Source organism: Eulemur rufifrons, chromosome 2, assembly GCF_041146395.1.
Source record: "Eulemur rufifrons isolate Redbay chromosome 2, OSU_ERuf_1, whole genome shotgun sequence".
Lineage (NCBI taxonomy): Eukaryota > Metazoa > Chordata > Mammalia > Primates > Lemuridae > Eulemur > Eulemur rufifrons.
This window is the reverse complement of record NC_090984.1, coordinates 20296421-20320021: the sequence shown is the minus strand read 5'-3', so window position 1 is coordinate 20320021 and position 23601 is coordinate 20296421. Positions and strand designations below refer to the sequence as shown.

General features: G+C 43.6%; 1 protein-coding gene across 2 annotated transcripts in view; it reads left to right on the top strand.

Annotated features, from left to right (window-relative positions):
- Nucleotides 1-23601, top strand: part of SCAPER (S-phase cyclin A associated protein in the ER) — a 415285-nt gene that overhangs the window by 378395 nt on the left and 13289 nt on the right. For both annotated transcript variants that reach the window (XM_069481584.1, XM_069481575.1), the window contains exons 28-29: nt 1321-1558; nt 6815-6964. In XM_069481584.1, the coding sequence (XP_069337685.1) occupies nt 1321-1558; nt 6815-6964 (388 nt within the window). The remainder of the gene's footprint in view (nt 1-1320; nt 1559-6814; nt 6965-23601) is intronic.

Here is a 23601-nt window from a genome sequence, read left to right as displayed (position 1 = left end):
CCACTGAAAGGAATGGCAAACAACAACACACACCCCCCTCAACAAAATAGAAAACTTATATTAGTGTTAAAAACTAGGAAAGGGTATTATCCCATGCCAGAAACATAAACACATTCCTGCTCAATATTGGGCAGATCGTACCAGATTAAAGGAAGATAGTGAGTGGGAATTTGTAACTTCCCTTCCTGAGAAAAGCTGAGTCCCACGAAGAAAGGCCACTGGCCCACTTGCAACGTCACTGAGGGACCTGAGAGTTTGTACAGTGGTTAGAGCAGGTGGCTGTCATCACTCCAGACCTTACATCTTCGCAGATCCAAACCCTGTGGAGGAAAAAGGACTTCTTGCCAAGCATCTCCTTCCATCCCATTCGCTCCCATTGTGGTATGTGCCGTCGCTGAATCATGCTGAACAGCCAGAGAAATAAAATGCACAGCTTACCCTAGGCCTGGGTAACGCTGAGCCAGAGTAAATAGGGAGTGGGCCCCGCCGGAAGCACACTCTCCTGGTTCTAGAAAAAAAAAAGAATAAATGAATGCTTGGCAGCCATGTATACTATAACTGCATGCTCTTGGTCACTAGATGCTTCATGTATATGCAAGTTCAGGAATTTGATTGATTTAGCAAACCCTTGCTGCTTTACTATTGATTTTAGAAATTCATTGGCCACTGCCATTGTCTCTTCGTGTTCATTCATGACATTACCTGCCACAGTTGCTAGGCTGACTTCATGATGATTTGTTATAGACCTAATCCAGCACTTGCTTGTTCTTGAGACTCTGGGCCCCACAACGTGTCCTGCCATTGCTCCTTGGTGTTGGAACAGTGCCTCCAAAAGCTGTTGAAGGGTCTCCCTGTCACGATGTACCAACACATTACTGGGTTTTTGAGGCTTCTTGCTTTTCTGATAGCTGCCTCCCCTAAGAAGATTCCTTTTGTATAACCAGAAAGGAAGCTACCGTGTTTTGGACCTGTGAGTCCCCAAAGCTCTGGTAAGACTGTCCAGTCTGCCCAGATGTAAGCACTGAACAAAGTGGGGCTGCCGAGGCTGCGAAGTGTGGGGAGGGTGGGTGGCAGCCCCACCCTGGCTGCAGAGGGCTCCGTTGCTACTGCTTCCCCAGCCCCCTCACCCAGCGGAAGAGAAGGGAAGCCGAGGCACACTGGTGGGGAAGGCTGCATTTATTCCTTGAGGTTTCTTGTTACCTTATTACACAACTCACATGGTTTGTTTTTAACGGTCTGCTTCTCTTATTCCATTTGACCTATAAAAATGCTAACATCCTTTAAGTACACTTCTCAAAGAACTGAATGTTTCTTTGTCAGGTCATACTGCATATTTGACAATAATCGTCAGGATCCCACAGGGCTGACAGCTGCTCTTCAAGCCACAGACCTGGCTGGAGTTCTGCACATGCTCTACTGTGTCCTCTTCCACGGTACCATCTCGGACCCCAGCACTGCCAGTCCCAAGGAGAGTTACACCCAAAACACGATCCAAGTGGCCATTCAGAGTTTGCGTTTCTTCAACAGCTTTGCAGCTCTTGATCTGCCTGCATTTCAGGTACCCAGCCTTGGTTTGTGTTGATGTTAACCGACCAAAAGTTAATATTTTAGTATAGATATGATGTGAGGTTCTTCTCCTAGATTGGGGCCTAAGAAATAAAGTACAAAAAATGGAATTATAATATACAGACCATTTACTAAGCTACTATCTTCTGGGAACTGTATTAGATGCTCTTCATGTGCTTTCTCCTTTATTCTTGTAACTAGCATGCAAAATATTATTATACCCATTTTACTGATGGAGAAGCTGGCAGTTAAGTATAATAATTTGCCCAAGGTTACATGTCGCTGAGCCAGGACTAGTACCCATGATTCTCTGACCCCAAAGCCTGTGCTCACCCAATGCCACACTACCACTTATAAATCTTTTGTCTTGAGGTTCTTTACAAAAAGGCATTATCATCTCATCAACTTTTAAATATTACGGAAAGTAATGGTTTCTTATATAAACAGAAGCGAAATTAGATAAATTGTTTTGATTGATATGACTTTCTATGGATAATTTAACTGATTTGTGTCCAATGTAAAGTACATGCATAGTTAAATGTGCAGAGCCCTATAAATTACATATTTATAGCTAAAGAAAGAAAAATTCCTTGATGCTATAACACCAGACTGTCAGCTAAGAAACAGATTTTTTTTTTCATATAGGAAATTTAATTTTCAAAAACACTGAACCTTTGGAACAGAGCAAGCACCAAGGAGTAGACTTCCTCTTTCAGTTTATTAACTGTCAAGTGATTTCGTTTAAAAAAGGAACAAACTTGGCAGGTGATGAACCCGTAATTTAGATAAATTGCTTTGCTCAGAGGGAGAAAGGTTAAAGAGATACAAATGTATGAAATAGTTGTCTTTGCCATTCTGAGATGGAAGAAATACTTCTATTTTGTAGCTGATGATAAATGTGCAACTCTTTGATGTCTGCCTGTCATTCTGTTCAAAAAAGGAAATTAGTAAGTTGTACCATTGGATCTAGTATCTTTCAATTTTATACAGTTAGTTTTTCCATCATAAGAACAGAAATCACTTCCTTAGTGTTGTTTGCAAAGCAGTTGAATTAGCCTTAGATAGTAACTAGCTATACAATATGTAGAGTCCTGGGAGTTTGTAGCCACACCAAAATGGGAGATATCTGCTCCAAAAAATGTCAGTGGTTCTTGCATCAGGGTTGAACAAAGCATCTATGTTTTCTGAAGACCCAAGCCCATTGTGTTCTGTCTGGAAGCATCTTGGAAATCAAGGGACCCTAATTTTATGTGCTCAGAATATAGAGTTCTTTGTTTCCATAGATTATGAAAAAGCAAATATCTAAAAACGTCTCTTGGCTTCTCATGTCCTGGGTCTTCTAACCAGGATTTATACTATTGCAGGGTACTCCACATCTAGGTTAACTCAGCCATTCTGTCAGTCACTCTGAGTATTAGGGAGCCCCAGGTCCCTGCTCCCTCCCTTCTCCTGCGAGCTGGTGGCCTTTGTAGCCTCACTCAAAACGGAGCACCACTGAACTTCAACCAGACCTGCTCCCTAGTGGCCTTTAGGCATGGTGGCCAATAATGTTAGAAAAATCGAAAGCTTATTCCTGGAACCCTTCATGCCCAACCAAAGTGAAAACCAAGATTTCTCCTCTCCAGATCTTTGCCCATATGCAGCCCGAAACTATCCCCTACTTGAGCCACTTTTGCCAGAAACAGCAGGAAAAAACACCAGGGTGGCTCAAGAGTGACCAGCTGTTTTCAAATCAAATGCCCTGCCTCTTGAGTGGAATGTCTTTTCTGGGCCAGTTCTCACAATTCTCCAGTACCTTCGTTGCTTTCTTCTCTCTCTCTCTCTCTCTCTCTCTCTCATGCAACTCTATATTTCTTTCTTAATTTTTTCCTGCTTGTTTTTTCTTATTATTTTATCTCCGTTCTGCCTCTTTTATCTTCTTTTATTTTAGTCAGGCTTTCCATGACTCTTTCTCATTCTCTCCCCGGCCACAGTTCCCAGGTACCTTTTACCAGTAACCAGAGCATAGGCCAGGAAAGCCTGCGAAGATCTTTCTCTTCCTCCTGTTCCTTTGACCTTACAAGGTCCTGGCTGCCATCCTTTTGGTGCCCGAGATCCAGCACATGTTTCTCTCTGACTCCTATCAGCATGTGAGAGGACCTAAACGCCCAGAATTAGCCTCAGGGCCTTTAATACACTTACCAATGATTAGCATATTGTTTCCAGTTACTTTCAGGCATTTTAAAACAAATAAACTTAGTGGGGTAAACAAACAACCATTTTATTATGATCATAGATTCTACGAGTATAGAATTCGGACAGGGTCATCACGGTGGAGATGGCTTGTCTCTGCTCCATGATGTCAGGGCTACAGCTGAGAGCTGAAATAATCCGGAAGGCTTCCTCACTCTCATATTTGATGGCTGGGATAACTCAAAGACAAGGTTCACGTAGGAGTATTGGTCAGAGCCTCTGCATACTGCTTCTCTATGTGACATGGTCTTCTCAAAACATCATGGTATCTGGTTTCTGAGTGGGAGTGTCCTAAGAGGAAGCTTCCAGAAAGCAACTGTTCCAAGAGAACCAGACAAAAGCTGTATGGCTTTTTATGACTTAGCCTCAGAAGTCATACAGTTATATATCAGGATAATTAAGCATACTTTATTGATTGAATCAGTCATAAGCCTTCCAGATTCAAGGGGAGAGAGACATAAGCCTCACCAGCTAAAACAAAACATCTGTCTACAAAGTATATGATGCTCAAGTAAATTAAATACACAGTATTTGCACTGTATAGCAATGGATGAGTTTTGGAGACAAATACTGTATTTATGATAGATATGATCGGAGAAACTCCTGGACTGGTTCATCAAGACAATTTATATGTCAAAAGTAAGATTTTAGGAACTATGTATGTAAAGGACAGGAAGAGAGATTTTAGGTGCAAAGAAGGAAAGTGTATATCTCAGCATAGGTGTGACCTCAGAAAAATCTGAGAAATAATGTTTGAATTGCCTGGGAGGCTCAAAGGAACTGAAGAAGAAAACTGAAATGGGATAAATAGCTTGACCTGCTGAAGAATCAGACACAATGATGTCAGACATGCTAATGGTTTGGGTTCTAATGCATCACAAGAATGTGGAGCGATTGGAGAGACGTCCTCATCAGAGCCCTGGATCTGGAATCAGACTGGCCTGACTTTGAGCCATCACGCTACACTTCACATTATGTGATCTTGGACAGGTCATTTGAACCCTTAAGACTCAGTTTCCTTATTTGTAAAATAGAGATTAAAACCACCTACCTCACAAGACTGAGGATCAAATAGGATTATTATATAAAGGTGTGTGCTAGCTAACACATAATAGGCACTCTGGAAATGTGGACCCAGTTTTTGAAGATGAACAATTTACCCAAATCATCTTACAGATGTTGAGTCAGAAATTCAGGAACCAAATGCAGCATTCCCAGTGCTCCTCCACACTGCTTCAAAGCCACAGACCTGTGTGCTTGTTTGTGTGAGAATCCATCATGTAGTAGTAACAAAAGGTTATCCATTAGACTACTTTCTTAACAGGTTCCATTTCATTGTATACGAATCAGGCTGTCAAAATATTTTTCTCCCTTCAGCAAAGAGCCTGATTTCACTCTGAATTCATATTGCCACAGATGGCCTTGAGATCAGGGATATTGTATATTGTATACACTTTGACAGTTTTTACAATTGAAGGTGGTCTCAAGAAACAAATCAATGTACTGACTTGGCAATTAATTCTGGCTAAAAAGGAAATACAGTTTCCTTGAAAAATTGGTTTAATTTTTATATTCAAGCTTACATGTCCTTTGACCTGCTCTTATCAGTGAAGGTTAAACAGAGGGCACTGGGTCATAGCATGCTGGACGCGACTAATTAAATAAGGGCTGAGCTGAGAAGGTGTCACTGCTTGATTTAAAGGAGCAAAGCCCTCCTAAAGTCTCTTTGGGGCTTGAAAAACATTTTTTTATTTTTTTTGTTTCAGGGCTGTAAGACCGACAGAAAGTACTCTTAAAATTTAGCAGTAATTTTGTTTCAGCAATACTCACTAAAAGGACCCTGTTTCACCCACCGTTAGGTAAAGTAAATTCATTAAAACTTCCAAGCTGCAACATATCAGACCGGGTTCAAGCCCACCAAGACTTCACATCAAGAGATGAGTTTAAAATGCTGCCTTTTCCCACAGGCCAGCAGTGGTGCTTCATTCCAGTGTGGGCTGCGAGTGTATTCTGTGGGCTTCGCCTGTCCCCTTTGCCCTCCTGTCGCTCTGTCTGTTTGACATGTTTATTAAATAGAATCTTCAGGCTGCACAGACAGACTCAGACTCTCCTCCTGAGTTGCCCACCGCCGACAGCCCTTTGCCTGTCTGGAGAAAGGATCCCAGAAGCCTCATTGCTGAGGGGCTTCGTAGCTTGGGGGGGATTTTTTGTTTTGTTTTTTCACATTCCTTTGGGAGCCTTTGGTTTATGGAGCTGTTTACTTGAGTAATACCTAGTTATTATGTATATTTCTTTTCTGTTTGAATGTAAATAACTAATTAGAAATATATATTTATCTCTGTGTACAAGAAAATATTTTCTCCTTCAGAAAAAAAAAGAACTATTAGAACTTAGCTAAATAGGCCGGGCACAGTGGCTGTAATCCTAGCCTGTAATCCTAGCACTCTGGGAGGCTGAGGTGGGCAGATCGTTTGAGCTCAGGAGTTCAAGACCGACCAGCCTGAGCAAGAGCAAGACCCTGTCTCTACTAAAAAAATAGAAAGAATTAGCTGGACGACTAAAAATATATAGAAAAATTTAGCCGGGCATAGTGGCGCATGCCTGTAGTCCCAGCTACTCGAGAGGCTGAGGCAGGAGGATCACTTGAGCCCAGGAGTTGGAGGTTACAGTGAGCTGTGATGACACCACTGCACTCTACTCTGGGGAACAGAGCAAGACACTGTCACCAAAAGTAAATAAATAACTATGCTTTAGGTAGATAATGTTTTGATCCATATGGTACAGGAATTTGGTCTGCTGTGCTCAATTCTCTGTCCCCTTCAGGTTAAACATTGCATTTATTATGGTCATTTATTAGAGCAAGAACCCCTGAACTGAACTGTTAAGCATAGTACTGTAGAAATGTCATATGTTTTTCCAGCACCGTGGCAGAAAGGGCACAGGGCCCAGTCTTTGTGATTTGCAGTCATGGCTCTCCCTGGGGTGGGGAGTTCTAACTGCCCCTTGTCTTTGTCAGTCTATTGTAGGGGCAGAGGGCTTGTCCCTTGCATTCCGGCACATGGCCAGCTCCCTGCTGGGTCACTGCAGCCAAGTCTCCTGTGAAAGCCTCCTTCATGAGGTCATCGTCTGTGTGGGCTACTTCACTGTCAACCACCCGGATAATCAGGTAAGAGGCCCTGGCGAGTTCCTTAGACCGCTCCCCCAGCGCTGAGAGTGTGAGGTATCGGAGTGAGAAAAGGCAGGCTGGCCTGCTGGAACCCATCTGTCCTGAGTGAAGCCCTTTAACCAGGCTCCACGGATATGTCTCTAGCGTCTTCTCTCCAAAGAGATTTGATCAGCACTAGATTAGTACTAGGGCCTATTCTTAGAGCTTTAAAAATAAAATACTTCTAATAAAATATTCTTAAACCATACAGAAGCCTCTGTTGCCTTACCACATAGATTCTGCTGCTCTAGGCATCAGTCTTTTTGTTTTGATAAGGTGGCTTGCGTCTTTCAACTTGGGTCACTTTGCAAATGGTATTACAGTCTGGTGCTCTATGAAACTGTTCTCTTGGCTTCTGCCTACATGCTTAGAGGCTTCTAGGTGGTGTTGGATGAGAGGCTGAGAGAACAGGACTTGGCCTCTACTCCCTGAATCACTCAAGTAATTTTGCTTTTAATTGCTTTGATTATCTGATGTCTTGGCAAGATTGCATTTGTAAAGAGGGCTCTACTGCTTTAAGAAGTTGGAAAATCTGTTACAGAGTTTGTAAACAATAATAATAGTAAAGTACTTTGTTTCTCCTTATTTTTATAACCAGAGTCATGGCATAACTAACATATCGAATAATTCCTGACAGCCTCATTTCTCCAAAGCCCCCTACTCAGCAACCTTAATTGTATAGATTGTAGCTAAGAAAAAGGCCTCTGAAAAACCCCTTAACCCTCACTCTCAGCTTACTAATATTTTAGACGAATCTCTAACCAGTATGTTGACTAGGTTTATCGGCCTGCAGCAAACTAGGCCAGGGCAGGCGGAGGAGATGGTTGTGGTGCCAGAGGTGAGAAGCCGCACACTGAGAGCTGGCGTTGCTGGCCTGCCAGGGAGAAACAGTACAGGCCCAAGAACTTAGCAATCACAGCCATCTGTGTTCAAAAGCACACTAAGCCCTGTTTTTCACTTCCCAGATGATTGTTGATGTCTCTAATGCTGAACCTGAGTGAGCACAGAGGCAAAGTGTATGTTCAGTGCATTCCCTTTAAGAAGGCTGAGGGATAAGCAATCTATTTTAGAAAGATTTCCATGGTTAGCGTACAGAAAATCTCCACCCCACCAGTATAAGTATCATACACAGAAAAGTTCCTCCTGTGCAGACTCTGTTGACAGGAGAATGGAAGGCAGCTTTTTCCCCTCCCACCGCAGCAGCACTCGGGCCGTGTCCTTCCCCTCCGAGTGCCTCCACCAGGGCGCCTTGTCCTTTCTGGGGACCAGGCCCATCAGGCGCAGGAGTCTCTCACAAGCTTCTCAGGGAAGGAGAGTTGGGGGAATCTTCTGTGTGGACTTTTTTCTTCACAGGCATCCATTCAACCTACCAAATTGCGTTTTATTTTCTTTGAAAAGTTTTTTATTTTTCTAATGAAAAAAATGGTCCTTATTTATTGTGAAAAAGACAGGGCCAGTATAAAGAACAAAACGGAATCAGAGTTATCCTGCTCTCCCCATCTGAAGCAGCCACTGTTAGTTAACCTTTTGGCAGGTTCCCTTCCAGTCCCTTTTCTACGAGTAATTTTACATAGCTGAGGTCATACCGTACAAAGGCTCTTGTCCTCTCACTTAACATTATATCAGAATCACTCTTTGTGAAATTTTTTCATCACCTTGTCTTTGTCAGGCATGTGAATATTTTTAATGGCTATAGGGCTTTATCTTGTATGGACGTTCATGGTTTACCTAGCAGTTTCCTGTTTCATACTTAAATTGTTTACTGTAGTTCGTGACACTGTCTACTGCATTTGAAAGAGGTGCGTAATCTGTGTATGTGGTAATATTTTGCTGTGTGCAGTTCTATAACAAGAAGTTGGGTTCTTCCAGTGCATCCCCTGTTAGTGATGGTTTGAAACTTTGTGCTTAAACCAACTCTGTTACGATAAACTTACTACTAAACTCAGAACTTTGTGGGATTTCAGAGAGTTTTTCTGCAGATTCTGGATCACAGACTAATCCTCTCCTTTAGAAGAACACACACTTTTGGTACCTTTGGGCTCACCAGGGTGAATGGGAACTAGGGGACTTGTTTCTGGAGAGGGCATGTAAGACCTGACTTCGACCCGGTGGAAAGGTGATGGCTTGGGCTTGCAGGGGCGAGAAAAGAGCAGATGAAGTGAGTGGAGGGAGCACTAGGCAACACGAGGAGGCGGACGAGGAGCCTGAGACCCTGTCACTTGTCAGTCAGGGAAGGAGAGGACGCAGTGAGGTTTGGAGATCACTGCCGAGAGGTGAGCTCACTCTGAGGAAGAAATCAGAAAAGTGAAAAAAGCCAGACCGTGTGTTTCAGCACCTTGCCTGAAGGATTGAATCTCAGAAGGATTCAATGTTAAACTCGACATCCACTTCTGATTTGGGAGAAGATCAGAGAAGTCATTTCATCTCTGGGGCAGTTGCTGAAATGGAGCAATCTATGAGAAGAAAGAATATGATTTTTAAAAAGTAGAGAAAGAATAAGAAACTAACAGAAAAGATAGTGACCGGAAGAGGCTGAGACACGGTACCTTGTGGAGATGCTGTTTCTGAGCACAACCGCTTATATCTGTAGGGTTCTTGCTGCTGTTCTTCCCGCCTGCTGTCTCTTGAACCTCATCAGCACGTCAGTGAGGCTGCAAGCACAGGTGAGGAACTGGGGCTCTGAGAGGTAGGAAGCTCCCTGCAATTACACAGACAGTCACTGGAGAGCAGGGCTAGAATCCAGGGCTTGCAAAGCCCAACTCAGCGCACTTTTCAGATCACCTTACATTGCTTAAGAAAGTCAGATGTCATAGGCACTGTCCACTGCGATGGAGCCTGTTCACCAGACAGCACATCGAGAAGCTGCCATTCTGCCCCTCCGGATGCTGACTTGGAAGCTGTGTGCCTTTCTGGGGGACTCATAAAGATCCTGGGAAGGTATAAATGGACATGTTTTATGAGCACAAATGGACCACAATTTAACAAGTAGAAGGCCTGCCTTCTAACCTCAGCTCTGCCACTAGCTAGGTGATCTTAGATAAATCCTTTCCCTTCTTGAGGCTTGAGCTTCTCTGACTATACAAAGAAGAAGGTTGGTTCTGGAAGTGGATGGTGGTGATAGCTGCACGATGTTGTAAATGAACTTACTGCCACTGAATCATAGGGATAAAAATGGCTGAAATGGTAAATTACATGTCATGTATAGTTTACACAATAAAATAAAGTAAATAAAAAAGAAGTGGATTGTACTAGATGATTTCCCCTGTGAGCCCCATGAGTATGTGACATTTTAAAGGCTGAGACTGGAACCACAGGCAGACCAGCATGATCTCATGGGAACTCCAAGACATTTTGTGGTTTTTTGGATCTTCCTCACCCTGCTCCAGATTCTGTCAGCAGCAGACAGCTTAATGAGCTGCCTGCCCACTACGTGGCAGCTTATCTTTACAAGCTCGATATGCTTCGGCTCCCCCAACGTTAATAGAGGGGATCCACTGACAGACACTCCTAAGCAGAGACTTCTTACAGGTGAGGTGTCAGGGACTGGCTCTGTGATGCCTTCACCAGCACCGTCGTCTCACCAGCAGCAGAAGGCCGTGCTCAGCAGCGCATGCTGGGCTCCAGGCCAGTCCTTCTGCAGGGCGAGGGCAGGTATGGGAACAGCCTCAGCTTGCTGAGGTGATAACTGCTCCTACCCCAGCAGAGCTGGGAAGTTTTCTGTAACTGAAAAGCTACCTGTTTGTTTTCATTTTAAAAACTAGTTCTCTTAAATTCCCTTCCTACTTCCCCTACCAAAACCCAGTAATTTGCTAAGTGAGCATTTGCTAAGGGGCTGTGGTAAGTACAGTTTTAAGCACTCACCCCAGCTTCAATCACAGATTCATGGGGCCTTCATCCTGGACAGGCTCTGGGAGATTTCTAGTCCAGCTCCCTCATATCGTAGGTGGAGAAACTGAGGCTCAGAGAAGGAAAAGGAACTACCAAGCAAAAACTGGCAGAGCCCAGCCTCACCACTGGCAGTCCAGTGAGTTTACAGCTCACTTCTATTCTTATGAAAGTGAATTTATTTTGCCTGATTCCACTTTCTCTAAATCAGAGGAATTTCATAAAAATTATGATGCCTAATTCATTTAAAGTTTGCATATCATTAGTCATAAGTCATGTTCATTTGCAGAGCCCGTTTGTCCACTGGGGAGCATTGTTTTCCCACTGGGGAAACAGCTGGTGTCTTTATAAGACAGGGGACCCTGAAATCCTGCTGTTGTAAGGTTATTTGATTAGGTAACTGCTTTGCATAAAGGATTGGCACTTTCTATTTGTTACCATTTAGTCTATTAACTGGAAAGATTGAGCCCCATGACACCAAGGATGACTTCAGAAGAAAAACCTGGATAATAAAAGTAATGCCCCATCCTTGATGGAACGAATCATCTGTTTCCTATAGGGTTGAAGTTTCTAATTAAAATGTTGTTGTTTTAATCAAAAGCTTCCCTGTATTTTATGGCACTTTCATGACTCTCTTTAAATTCCTTCCCATTTAATTATTATAATGAACATAATTAGTATGTGCTGTCAGCCCTTCACTTTATTTACATTTTGTATTGGATAATTAAATGTGGTCTGATAATTAAATTAACTCGAATGACAGATGATTTGACTGCCTGCATATTACCATATTGGGAATAAGCACCTTTGCATATTCATTTTAGTTAGCAACTGACTTTTTCATTTGGAAATGCCTCATCTATTCCAGCTATCAGAGATGGAGTCTCTTGTGATAGCTGAAAGGAAGGGTCCCTTTGTCCCCTCCCCCATCTGGCTCCTCTGTAGTGAAGTCCGTGAAGATCATGCAGCTGTCTGCTCCACACCACACGTGCCAAAGGCTCCTGAGCGCCTCCGAGTAGATAAGAACAAGCAAGCAGGCTGTGCAGTGAGGCTCCTGGAACTGGGTTCTGCCTTAGCTATGTGGCATGCATTTTCCAGGCCTTTGGTAATTTGATGACTTAGTAAGAAACCTTAAACATTAATTTGACTAAGGGTTCCTAAAATGAATCTGTTGTACTCACCTCAGGCGTTTCCCTGCACACAGAAACAGGAGCCATTTCCTAGCTGCATCCCATCCACGGGTGAAGGAGACACAGTTGTGTGTTAAGAATGGCAGTTTTCCAGAATCCCATTCCAGCTTTTTGAACTTTCAAAGGTGACCTAATTCCTGCTCAAACATTCTTGTTTTACTCATTGTCTTTCTCAAAGGCCGATGGTCCTAGGCCACACCCACTTGGTAAACTCCCCAGCCCCATCCCAGTCCATGACTGGTCTCAGAGTGGACACTCCAGCACTCAAGGCCTTTCTGTTCTCCCGGGGTTGGCAGCTCATTCTTCAGCTGTCACACAAGCATTCAGCTTTCTGTATTTTCTTTCTTTGTGTGATAGCTACCAGTCCTTTCATAAAATAGAAATGCATCATGTCTACGGAAGAGCCTAAGAATTTCAACAGTGTAAACCATTTTGGAACCAAGCCACTCTTAATATTACAGCACCTAAGAAAAAATATGGGATTTTTTTCCCAAAAAGTAGAACAAAAAATTCCTAATTAAAAATAACTTCTGGGCTGGGCATGGTGGCTCAATGCCTGTAATCCTAGCACTCTGGGAGGCCGAGGCGGGAGGATCGTTTGAGCTCAGGAGTTCAAGACCAGCCTGAGCAAGAGCGAGACCCCATCTCTACTAAAAATAGAAAGAAATTATATGGACAGCTAAAATACATATAGAAAAATTAGCTGGGCATGGTAGTGCATGCCTGTAGTTCCAGCTACTCGGGAGGCTGAGGCAGTAGGATCGCTTGAGCCCAGGAGTTTGAGGTTGCTGTGAGCTAGGCTGACGCCACGGCACTCTAGCCCCGGCAACAGAGGGAGACTCTGTCTCAAAAAAAAAAAAAAAAAAAACTTCTGCCTAAACATTTATTTTAAGACTTCCAGTAAGTGACGTGGCTAGTGCTAGAATAGAGAAATCTGCTGGTTAGCAATTTCAGCCAGCTGCATTAAAAGTCACCAACTTCACAGAATCAAAATATTATAATAAAAGATGGCATTTGTTTCCCTTATCATTTTGGTGAATTTTCCTACACAAAGCTAGTTCGAAGTGCCACATGTTCATACCAGGTACATGTTCTAGTCCACACACCACCTGAGAGTTCATAAAGGACTCCTGGCTTGCCCAAGTGGCCGCATTGCCAGGATATCAACTGGAGCAGATAGCAGCCAGCCCAGACACCCGGCACTGAGCCCTCAAGACTGCATACTTAAGACTGCGACCTTAGGACTGTGGCACTCAACTCAGAAAGGACCATTCTTCCCCCTTTGCAGGGGATCACTTCCTCATTTGTGACTGACTAATTTCCACAGATCCTCCTGCTTGTGGTGGATGCAGTAGTATCGCTAGTTAAGGAAGCACCTGAATGGACTCACCTTGAATGAGTCTGCAGTTGAGGTGTTGGACCTGATCCTGATGGTACAGAAAGTCAAATGTCACAGTGGTTAAGAGCATAGGCTCTGAAGTCAGCTGGCTTTGAAATCCCTGCTCTGCTCTTTCCTAGCACTGTGACCTTGGGAAAGTCACTCAACACCGAACTTTAATTTCCTCATCTGTGAAATGAAGGTCATGATACCCGTCTTCCCAGGTCGTTACGTGAATCAGTGACACAACATAGGGCCTGACTCATAGTAAATGCTCGAGAAAGGCAGCTGTTGCCACCCTGCTTGCCTGTTATCACCATCTTCCTGGCGCTGGGTAATACTTCTGATTACCTGGACATCTTAACAATAGGCTGAACTCATAATTATGGCCTAGGGATCTGAAAAGAAACAGGATTATACAGATAAAGTATCCTCCCCTTACCAGTCTTCTCAGTTTCTCATCTTCAGGGAACTCAGATTCAAAACACACCAATAAAATAAGTGTCATGAAATCTAACATCACAAAAGATAGCCATAGCTTCATCTCGGTTGAACTATAAAAAGCTGGGATATACAAATGGCTAACAAACATATTTTAAAATGCTCAATGTCATTAATCATCAGGGAAATGCAAAATAAAACCACAATGGGATACCACCTTATCCCCATCAGAATGGCCATTATTAAAAAGTCAAAAAACAATAGATGTTGGCATGGATCCAGTGAAAAGGGAATGCTTATACACTGTTAGTGGGGATGTAAATTAGTACAACCTCTATGGAAAACAGTTTGGAAATTCCTCAAAGAACTAAAAGTAGACCTGTCATTCAATCCAGCAGTCCCACTACTGGGTATCTACCCAAAAGAAAAGAAGTCATATCAAAAAGACAACTGCACTCACATGTTTCTCGCACAGCACAGTTCACGATTACAAATTTATGGGACCAACCTAAGTGCCAATCAACTTATGAATGGATAAAGGAAATGTGATATTTAGATACCATGGAATACTACTCAGCCATAAAGAAAAATAAAGTAATGTCTTTTGCAGCAACTGGAAGCCATTATCCTAAGTGAAGTATCAGAGAAATGGAACAACAAATACCCCATGTACTCACATACAAGTGGGAGCTAAACAATAGGCATACACAGTCATACAGAGTGGTGTAATGGACTTTGAAGACTCAGAAGCGGGGGAGAAGGAGGGAGTGAAGGATGAAAAATTACCTGCTGGGTACAGTGTACACTCTTCGGATGATGGTATGCTAAAAGCCCTGACTTCACCACTATACAATTCCTCCATGTAACAAAAAACCACTCGTACCCTGTAAATCTATTGAAATCAAATAAAAAATAAAGTCTCTGAGAAGTCTTGCAGTAGAATAAATAAATAACAAAATAAAATAAAAGGTTGGGAATCCACCAAGCTCCTTCAGCAGTGCCATGAGATCAGGAGGTTGAGTAGGGTCATTGTGAGGGCTTAGTTTAGCCACAGGGTGTCCTGAAGTTAATCATCCCCTCCTGAGCTCCATCCCAGGACCGGGTCCCGCTTCAGAGCAGCAGCAGATGCACAAAGGGAAGCCAAGCAACAGACCCTCAGCACCCTCTTCCCAGGATACCCAAATCCAGACTCTGAACAAGCTTCAGAGACAAAAGCTGCTGCCAGGTCAGCTGAATGCACAAAACTCTGTTACCCTTTGCTCATGTGAAAATCTTCTACTGGGGCATCGAATATACAGAAGAAAATGAGGCCAGAAAGAATCTTTTATCAAAGTTTAACTCATGACCAATGATAAATATCATTTTTCTGGGCTTGTGTTGGCCTTCAGTCATGGATGGGGCCTTTATAATAAATTATTCTGAGATAAACAGTACAGACTTAGCTTGTAACCACAGAGAAAATACCTCTCTTGAAAGAGGAAATTTTATATAAGACCCTCATCAGTCACAGAAAGCCCATCACCATGGAAGAAACACTGGTGCAGTCGTCAGGATTACTAGATCCTTTTACAGCTTTGCAGCTGTGTGACTCTGGACAAATCACTGCCCTTCTCTGAGATTTAGTTTCCTGTTTGTAAAAAGAGTTAGGTTGGGTGCTCCGAAGGGCCCTTCCAGTTCTGATAGAGGATAAATATATAATTCTAAGTTGAATTGGGAAGTCATGGCCAGACCACCATTTAGATAAATTTAATCATTTTCGTTTCTAACTACAGTAATCACAAGTGCTCCATTCTGGCCACACTGGCCTTAGACGCACCTTGCATCTCTCTCACCTCATGCCTTTGTCTTTGCTGCTACTACCTGGAACATTTTCCTTCAGAAGTCAACATGGTTTGAGGGGCTCACTTCCAAAGGAGTCTTCTCAGAAGTCATGTTATTAGAGAAGCCTTCCCTGACCCTGGTATGATATCTACAATAAGGAATCAGCCCCATGGTCACCGTTTTCCCTTTGCCCTGCTTAATTTTTCTTCATGCATTTATTACACCCTGACATTTATTTATTTTGCCTGTTTTATTTATTTTGTTTGTCTTTCTACCCCGCTAAAATGTAAGTACCTTGAGAGCAAGGTCTTTGTCACCAGTGCCTGCCACAGCCTGGTACCTAGCAGTTACCTAATAAATATGTGTCGAATGAATGATTAGATGCTGAGATAATATAAGTCTCTCCTTATGTATACTGCTACAGAAAAGGTTAAAATGGCCCCAGATTTTGAAAGATACAGCACTTTTATTTTACTGACCAAATCTCCTAAACTGACTTTTGGCTAAAAATTTAAGAGCCATTCCTTTAACACTATAATTTATTTATTTTTGAACCTTTTCTGAAACCTTTGCTGGAGCCAGTAGCTTTGAGATCCAAAGGAAACTACTGCGTTTAAGGTTTGGCAAATCCTGTATTTGAGAAAACAGCAATGTGTGAGGGAAAGTTTTAGAGGCAGACTCAGGTTCAAATGCCAGCCCCTCCTTTCACTCAGGTGGTATCTGGCCTTCGGTAGGTTGTGCATAACATAGAGACAAGCGTTCTCATTCTTAAAGTTGTTGTGAAGATTAAATGTAATCCTTATTACTCAGGTCCTGACTTTATTTGACTCTTGCTATGAGAGTGGATGCCTTGGGGTCTTTGCTCACCAAATTGGTGGCATTATCACAATAAATCTCTGACTTATTATGAGTTGATTTTTTTAAAAGGTTAATTTCAAAATATTAAGGCGTACAAGTGTTTTTGTTACATGGGTGAATTGTATAATGCTGAAGTCAGGGCTTTTAGTGTGCCCATCACCAGAGTGGTGTTCATTGTACCTAATAGGTAAGTTTTCACCCCTTATCCCCCTCCTGTCCAAAAAAGCTTTTTGACAGATACGTCCCACTCTAAGTAAGTACACAATGGGAAAATCTATGTTTGAAGATACAAAATCACCATATCATTCATTTTAATAGCAAGTTTCCTAAGGGCATTTTAGAATATTCTTAAATCTCTTCACATGTAGTTCCTTTGGGAACGTGCGCCTTGTAGTCCAGCGTCAGATGCACACACCCCGTCAGAGAGCCCGGGGTGCTGGGGCCCCGTGCAGACAGCGCTGCCCCGGCAGCTCTCTGCTTCAAGGCTTTGGCAGTGCGCTTTGCAGTTGGCTGAGGGGAGCGTGGGCTCTGGAGTGCTGGTCCCACTGTACCAATCAGTTCCTCTGTGATCCTGGACAGACCACCTACCTTCCTGGTGCCTATTGCCCCATCTATAAAATAAGAGTTACATTAATAACACCTCATGGGGTTGTGCACATTAAATTAGATCGTTCACACCTAGTGATGAGCATATCCCCTGGCCCAGAACAAATGTTAACTCATGATACTATTGCTGAAATTATCATTGTCTGCCTCCAGATTCCCTGCTCTTAATGGGAAAATCCCTGGAGTCTCCACTCCAGTCAGCTCTGACACTTAATATCACCTTAAATAAGCCATCTCTGCTGTCAGAACGCGTGTCCCCATCTGTTGAGAAACTGGAGAAAGCTCGGGGGTCCTCCTATCTCAGGGTCTTTGGGCTGCCACTCAACACACTGTTCTGACACAGCCACCAAGGGGACTTGGGAGGGTCACTCTGGCTCTGGTCAGCTGCCAGCTCCCCTTCCCCAGAAGCGTGCCTGGTTCAGCCAGACACACCTGACAGGTGATAAACAGATGCTCGTCTGGAAGGCAGTGAAGGAGAATCTCCACTCACCACTTGGGGCTGTAGATGCAGGAGGGGGAAGACCTCACACCCAAATAATTCTCTGCCATAGAGGCAACCGCTAAACTGAAAACACACCATAGAGATAACTCAGAGGTGCACTGAGATTGTGTTAGAGAAAGAAACTGGAAAATGGCTCCCATGAATCAATGTGAACATTTAATGGGCCTTAATTGGAACCGTATCCTACTATACTTAGAGCAGAGAGATGAAAGCAGAAGAAATCTGAGAGACCATTTATTTCACTTGAGAAAGCAGTAAACTGAAACTACAAAAAGATTTGATGACTATTATATTTTTATGATTAAATAAAATTGTCATGGACTAGTGCTGGCGAGCCCATAAATGTTCCATGGAATGTATCCATGCTCTCTGGCTGCTGTTAGGTTATGACTAGAAAACCTATCAGCCTGTGTTCTGCATTTATTAACCCTGCTCTTCTCATACCACCCAAAAGCTCCATGGTGAGAAAGTTTGTCCCCAGTTCTCCTCACAGGAAATGTCCAAAACCCACGTGGAATATTTGCGTTTTAAGGCATTATTAAATGCTGTCCACCCACCTCCCTGTCCCCCCAACACACACATCTCCTGTTAGTACGTAATGGACGTCATCTTTCTAGTGCTCTGTGTGGTGCGTGTGAGAGCGATCAGTTCTCTTTGCCTAGAATATCAGAATAGGTACTTGTTGAGAATTTTGGGGTGGCATATCTTATTTGATGACTTTTTTCATTTGTTCTTAAGGGGAAAAAAAGCTCCTTCTCTTTTACCATATTTAAGTGTAGAACCTGGCTGGTATGGGCAGCGTAGGGTGCGTGTATATGTACAACTGCTCATAGCGTAGGATTATATTATGTCTGCAAGTTCACGGCCTTGCAACTCCCCTCATTGCCAGAGAGGAGGAGGACTCGTTCTAGGCCCCTATACATCACCCACAGCTTTCTGTGACCAGCTATCCTCCTACCCCCGCCCCCAGTGGAAAATGGGACGCCGATAATGCAAATACACAGAAAATCCAAAATAAAGTAGTGTCTCAAATTTGTGACGATGTGGTGAGTCTATAGAATCTCCAAGGTCAGTGCTCTATAGACAGGGTTCCTTCTCAAGTGTAAATTAAAGTGGAAACAGCACTTTTGGGTATTGTCCCTGACTTAATTATAGAACCTGGGGGCCGGGCGCGGTGGCTCACGCCTGTAATCCTAGCTCTCTGGGAGGCCGAGGTGGGCGGATCGTTTGAGCTCAGGAGTTCGAGACCAGCCTGAGCAAGAGCGAGACCCCATCTCTACTAAAAATAGAAAGAAATTATATGGACAGCTAAAAATATATATAGAAAAAATTAGCCGGGCATGGTGGTGCATGCCTGTAGTCCCAGCTACTCGGGAGGCTGAGACAGGAGGATCGCTTGAGCCCAGGAGTTTGAGGTTGCTGTGAGCTAGGCTGACGCCACGGCACTCACTCTAGCCCGGGCAACAGAGTGAGACTCTGTCTCAAAAAAAAAAAAAAAAAAAAAAAGAACCTGGGAATTTTAGGGTTAGCCAAGCCTTTGAGAAAATCTAGCCCAACCTTCTTGTGCTGTAAGATGTATTTGAACAGAATTTAAAACATGCTTCATTTAAAAGGTAACTCTTCTCACAGAATAGACAATATGAAGGAAGGAAAAAGAGGCTTTAACATAGAACAGAAAGCTGAAGGGTGACTTATTCTTGGGGAAATGCCAGTATCATGAGCTTTGTGTCCGTGTGAGCATTCATCACTCATTCTTTGTCTCATTTATCAACTTTTACTAACTGCCCACCCTGTGTCAAGCCATGTGCTGGGACAGGCAGAAACGAATACAACCCAGACCTGGTCCTGGTGAAGTCCACAGCCGGGGGGCAATGCTGTCAGTGCTGAGACTCATTCCTTCCTTCAACAAACGTGTAATGCCTGCCGGGTGCTGTTCCAGATGCCCAGGATACAGTGGGAAGCAAAATAGACAAAGTCCCTGCCCTCACATTGCTGATGCTCTGTGGGCTGAGGGAGACGCTAAACAACCCTGGATCTGTGCTAAAGGGTTTCCCAGTGGGGGTGGTCCTTGAACTGATACCTGAAAGTGGAATACTTGCTGGGTAGCAAGGTAGGAAGGCCATTCCAGGTGTGGGAAAGAACATGAACAAGGACTGAGGTGTAAAATGGCCTGGAACGTCCAGGGAGCTGCAAGCTGTTCATTCTGACTGGAGCTCAGGATACAGGAGAAAGAACAAGAGCCAAGATTGCAGGGGCAGGCATGGCCCATGTAGTGAGTGACCTGTGTGCTGGCCAAGAACTTGAAAGTTGATGCTGTAGGAGACGAGGAGCCCCTAACTGTTAGGAGCAGGAGAAGGATATGCCAAACCCAGAGTCCACTCCAGCATATGGAGAGTGGGTAGGTGGGCATCGGACGTCCACACCGGAGCTCCAGGGCTGTGAGCAAGTGCCGCTGGTTCTGAAGCGTTATTCTCCCTGCAGAAGAAGAATGACATTTGAGGACGGGACCTGCCTAGAAGGCTCTTTTTCATCTCTCTGCTAATGGCACCCGTTACACAGCCTGCTGAGGCAGAGAGGAGCTGATCAGCTGCCTTCTCATGTGGTTCCCCTGGAAGACAGCAACTTGCCCCCACTGTGAGGAAAGCCCTTGTTTCACTGGGATCACCTGGTTTCCAAGCCCCCAGCTTGGCATTAGTTTCTCCTGGTGACTCTGGCTGCTTTCTTCCCCCCTTCCCTTCTTCTCTCTCTCTCTCATCCTCCTCATTTTGCTGGTGCTAAAGAGCACTGAATCCCTGGGACCACCAGGAAGAAGGCTAGTGCTTCAAGGGCCTGCTGCCAAGATCTCTGCGTTTAATCTCAGCCTAGAAATCATCTTATGGGAGAAACAAGTTTGGGAGGATAAGAATTTGTTTGCACCGCTGGCCAAGGGAATCTTGTGTTTCTCTGCCCTGATTGATTTGATTATATATGTCGACAGACTCTTCAGATGTTTCTCCTGAGATATTAAAGCCACTTATACATCCTTCCTACCTATCCCTGAGGCATCAGATTAAAGAAACAATTTGTGTTTGGGGCATGCCATATTCTTTATATGATATGTAGAGGTCACTGGCCTCAAGGACCCTCTTGTCGTATTGCTCCTGGGCCTGAGCTCCAGGTGTGATGAACTTGGCAGGAGCAATGTGGGCAGAGATACTTGGCCTGTGCACTGGCCTAGTCTGGCCACGCAGCTGCAGGGCCAGTTTTGCAGAAAGGACTGCAACAACTATTATACTTTGTTTCTGCTCTGCTAGAAAAAATATTCTTTGTTCCATGATTTACAGACTCTCTCGGTTGTCTCTTGTAATGAATTTAGATGTCTAGACACCTATTTTTGCCCTTCTGTTGAGGACATCTTGTCTCTGACAAGGAAAAAAAAAAAAACACAGGAATTCTTAGGCGTTAAGAATTTGCCCTGCTGAGATTAACTCTGTGTGTACATCTTTGTCTGATTCCATGACCCATGCACCCCACCACACTGACCAACAGAGCTGGTTTGGCCTGAGGTTTGACAGACCAGCTCACAAGGCTGGTTGAAAGAAGCTGCCCCTGCTCCGCCTGCCCCTCATCTCTGCACCTTTGTGCCAAGAGGCTGTTGGATCAGATAGGGTGTAGGCCAAAGTACCTAGTCAGCTGTTCTTACAGGTTCAAAGACAGTATTATCTGAGGACCTCGAAGGCCCTAGGATGAGTAGGCCCAGAGCTCTGGTGTGACATGTGCAGGACCCCCGGAGTAAGGTTTGGGAACCAAAGCTCAGTCCTCATTCATTCGTTCCCCAGATATTAATGAACACCTGTATACCAGGCACGTGCTAGGCACCATGCCACGTCCTGGGGGTAGAGCAACGAACAAAAGCCCTGTCCCCACGGAGCACACAACCTTACGACTGTTGAAAACTGGGATTCGCATCAGGCTATCTTCCCCTAAACAACTGCTCCTTGACAGTGGGACCATGTGTGTAATTTAGACACTTGCCAGGAGGCCTTATGGAAGAAAAAAAACACACAACTGATAAAAATAACACAAAATGGAGAGCTTTCTAAAACCACGATGGAGTCCTTTTTTTGTTTGTTTGTTTGAGTTTTTTTTGTTTTTTGGTGTTTTTTTTTTTTTTTTTTTGAGACAGAGTCTCGCTCTGTTGCCCGGGCTAGAATGCTGTGGTGTCAAGCTCACAGCAACCTCAAACTCCTGGGCTTAAGCAATCCTTCTGCCTCAGCCTCCCGAGTAGCTGGGACTATAGGCATGTGCCACCATGCCTGGCTAATTTTTTTTTTCTACATATATTTTTAGCTGTCCAGATCATTTCTTTCTATTTTTGGTAGAGACGGGGGTCTCACTCTTGCTCAGGCTGGTCTCGAACTCCTGAGCTCAAATGATCCACCCACCTCGGCCTCCCAGAGTGCTAGGATTACAGGCGTGAGCCACCGCGCCCAGCCTGGAGTCCTTCTTAATAAGGGGAGAATTCAGGCTCACTCTTAGATCTTACTAAAATCAGCAGATTCACAGAATATCAGTAGGTTAAAACAGAACCTGACCATTCCCTATTTCATTTCCTTGAATGTGAGTTCTAGAGACCTGGAAATTTTACTATAGGACACGATGGTCATATCTGTTATATATGTAGATTACTGGAAAATGTATATATTTTTTACTTGATATATATTTTTGCAGATGACCACATTTACCTTTAAAACACAATATGTGTTTAACAACTATTTCTGATCATGTTTATAATATTACACAGTTTTTTGACTTCTTACATATTTTTTGATGCCTTAAAAAATGAGTTCCTACTACTATGTTAAGGCACATGAGGATTATCGTGTATATGGAAGCAAATTTTTTAAAGTGTAGCATACTAAGTAAAGGTAATTGGTTATAATTAATAAGATATTTTACTACAATATAGTAATGCTCTTAAGACCAACCAAAAAAGGTGGAGATACTTACTCTTATGCCAAATGGTTCTGGGCAACTTTTTCAATTCTCATTTCTGCTTGAAATAATTTTAATTCCCACCCCTTCACTTATTAGTGTCAGCCGATGCTTCTTCCTCCTGTCAGTTTATCTAATTCCGCAGTCTTTCTAACTTGCTGATTCCGATCTACTATAAGCAAGAAAGCCCACTTTTATTAGACTTGCATCTGAAATGTGAGTTGGCACTGAGTTGGAGCTTGCAGAACTCTCCTGTGCGTGACTGGTGTGGATTTTGTGGAAAGTCTGGGCACTGTGTGAGGGCAGGGACGTCTGAGACTTGGTCAGTGTTCCATTCCCAGTGCCTCACCCATGCTTGGCCGGAGTGGGTGCTCAGCATGTATTTGACGAATGCACCAATCTCTCTGCTCAGAGGCCTGCTTGCTCCTTTCCTGGTGGTTGGCTACATTCCAGGAGGCCACAGTTGGAGGAAAGGATCCCTCTGGGTGAGAAGAATCAGGACGTTTTACATTTATATAACACAGTAGACTCTCCCTGGAATCCCATGGAGTGAATGTGACAGTTATCATTTCATAGATGTGAGATGTGCACACTGCCCCCAGGCCTATTGCATTTTTAAACCAGACTTGTGACCACTCAGTACTCTATCTCCACTTTTTGTTTGTTTGAAACTTAACTTTTGGGTAAAACTATACAGAGCATACCAAGTATTCATATTACAAATATATTTTACATGATAGTATTTGTTTCAAAAATATAAGACCAGGTTTGCAAGGCACTCAAAACCCATCAAGGCTGCTGCGGAAGGCAGCCAACTACACGGCCACAGTAAGAGGGTGCTCATTTTGGAGTCACATGTTCCAACAGTTCATTCCTGAGAGTCTATCCCCAGCTTCAACCCTTCCTCTCTTTCAAGTTCTTACATCTGATAATTTGAGACAAA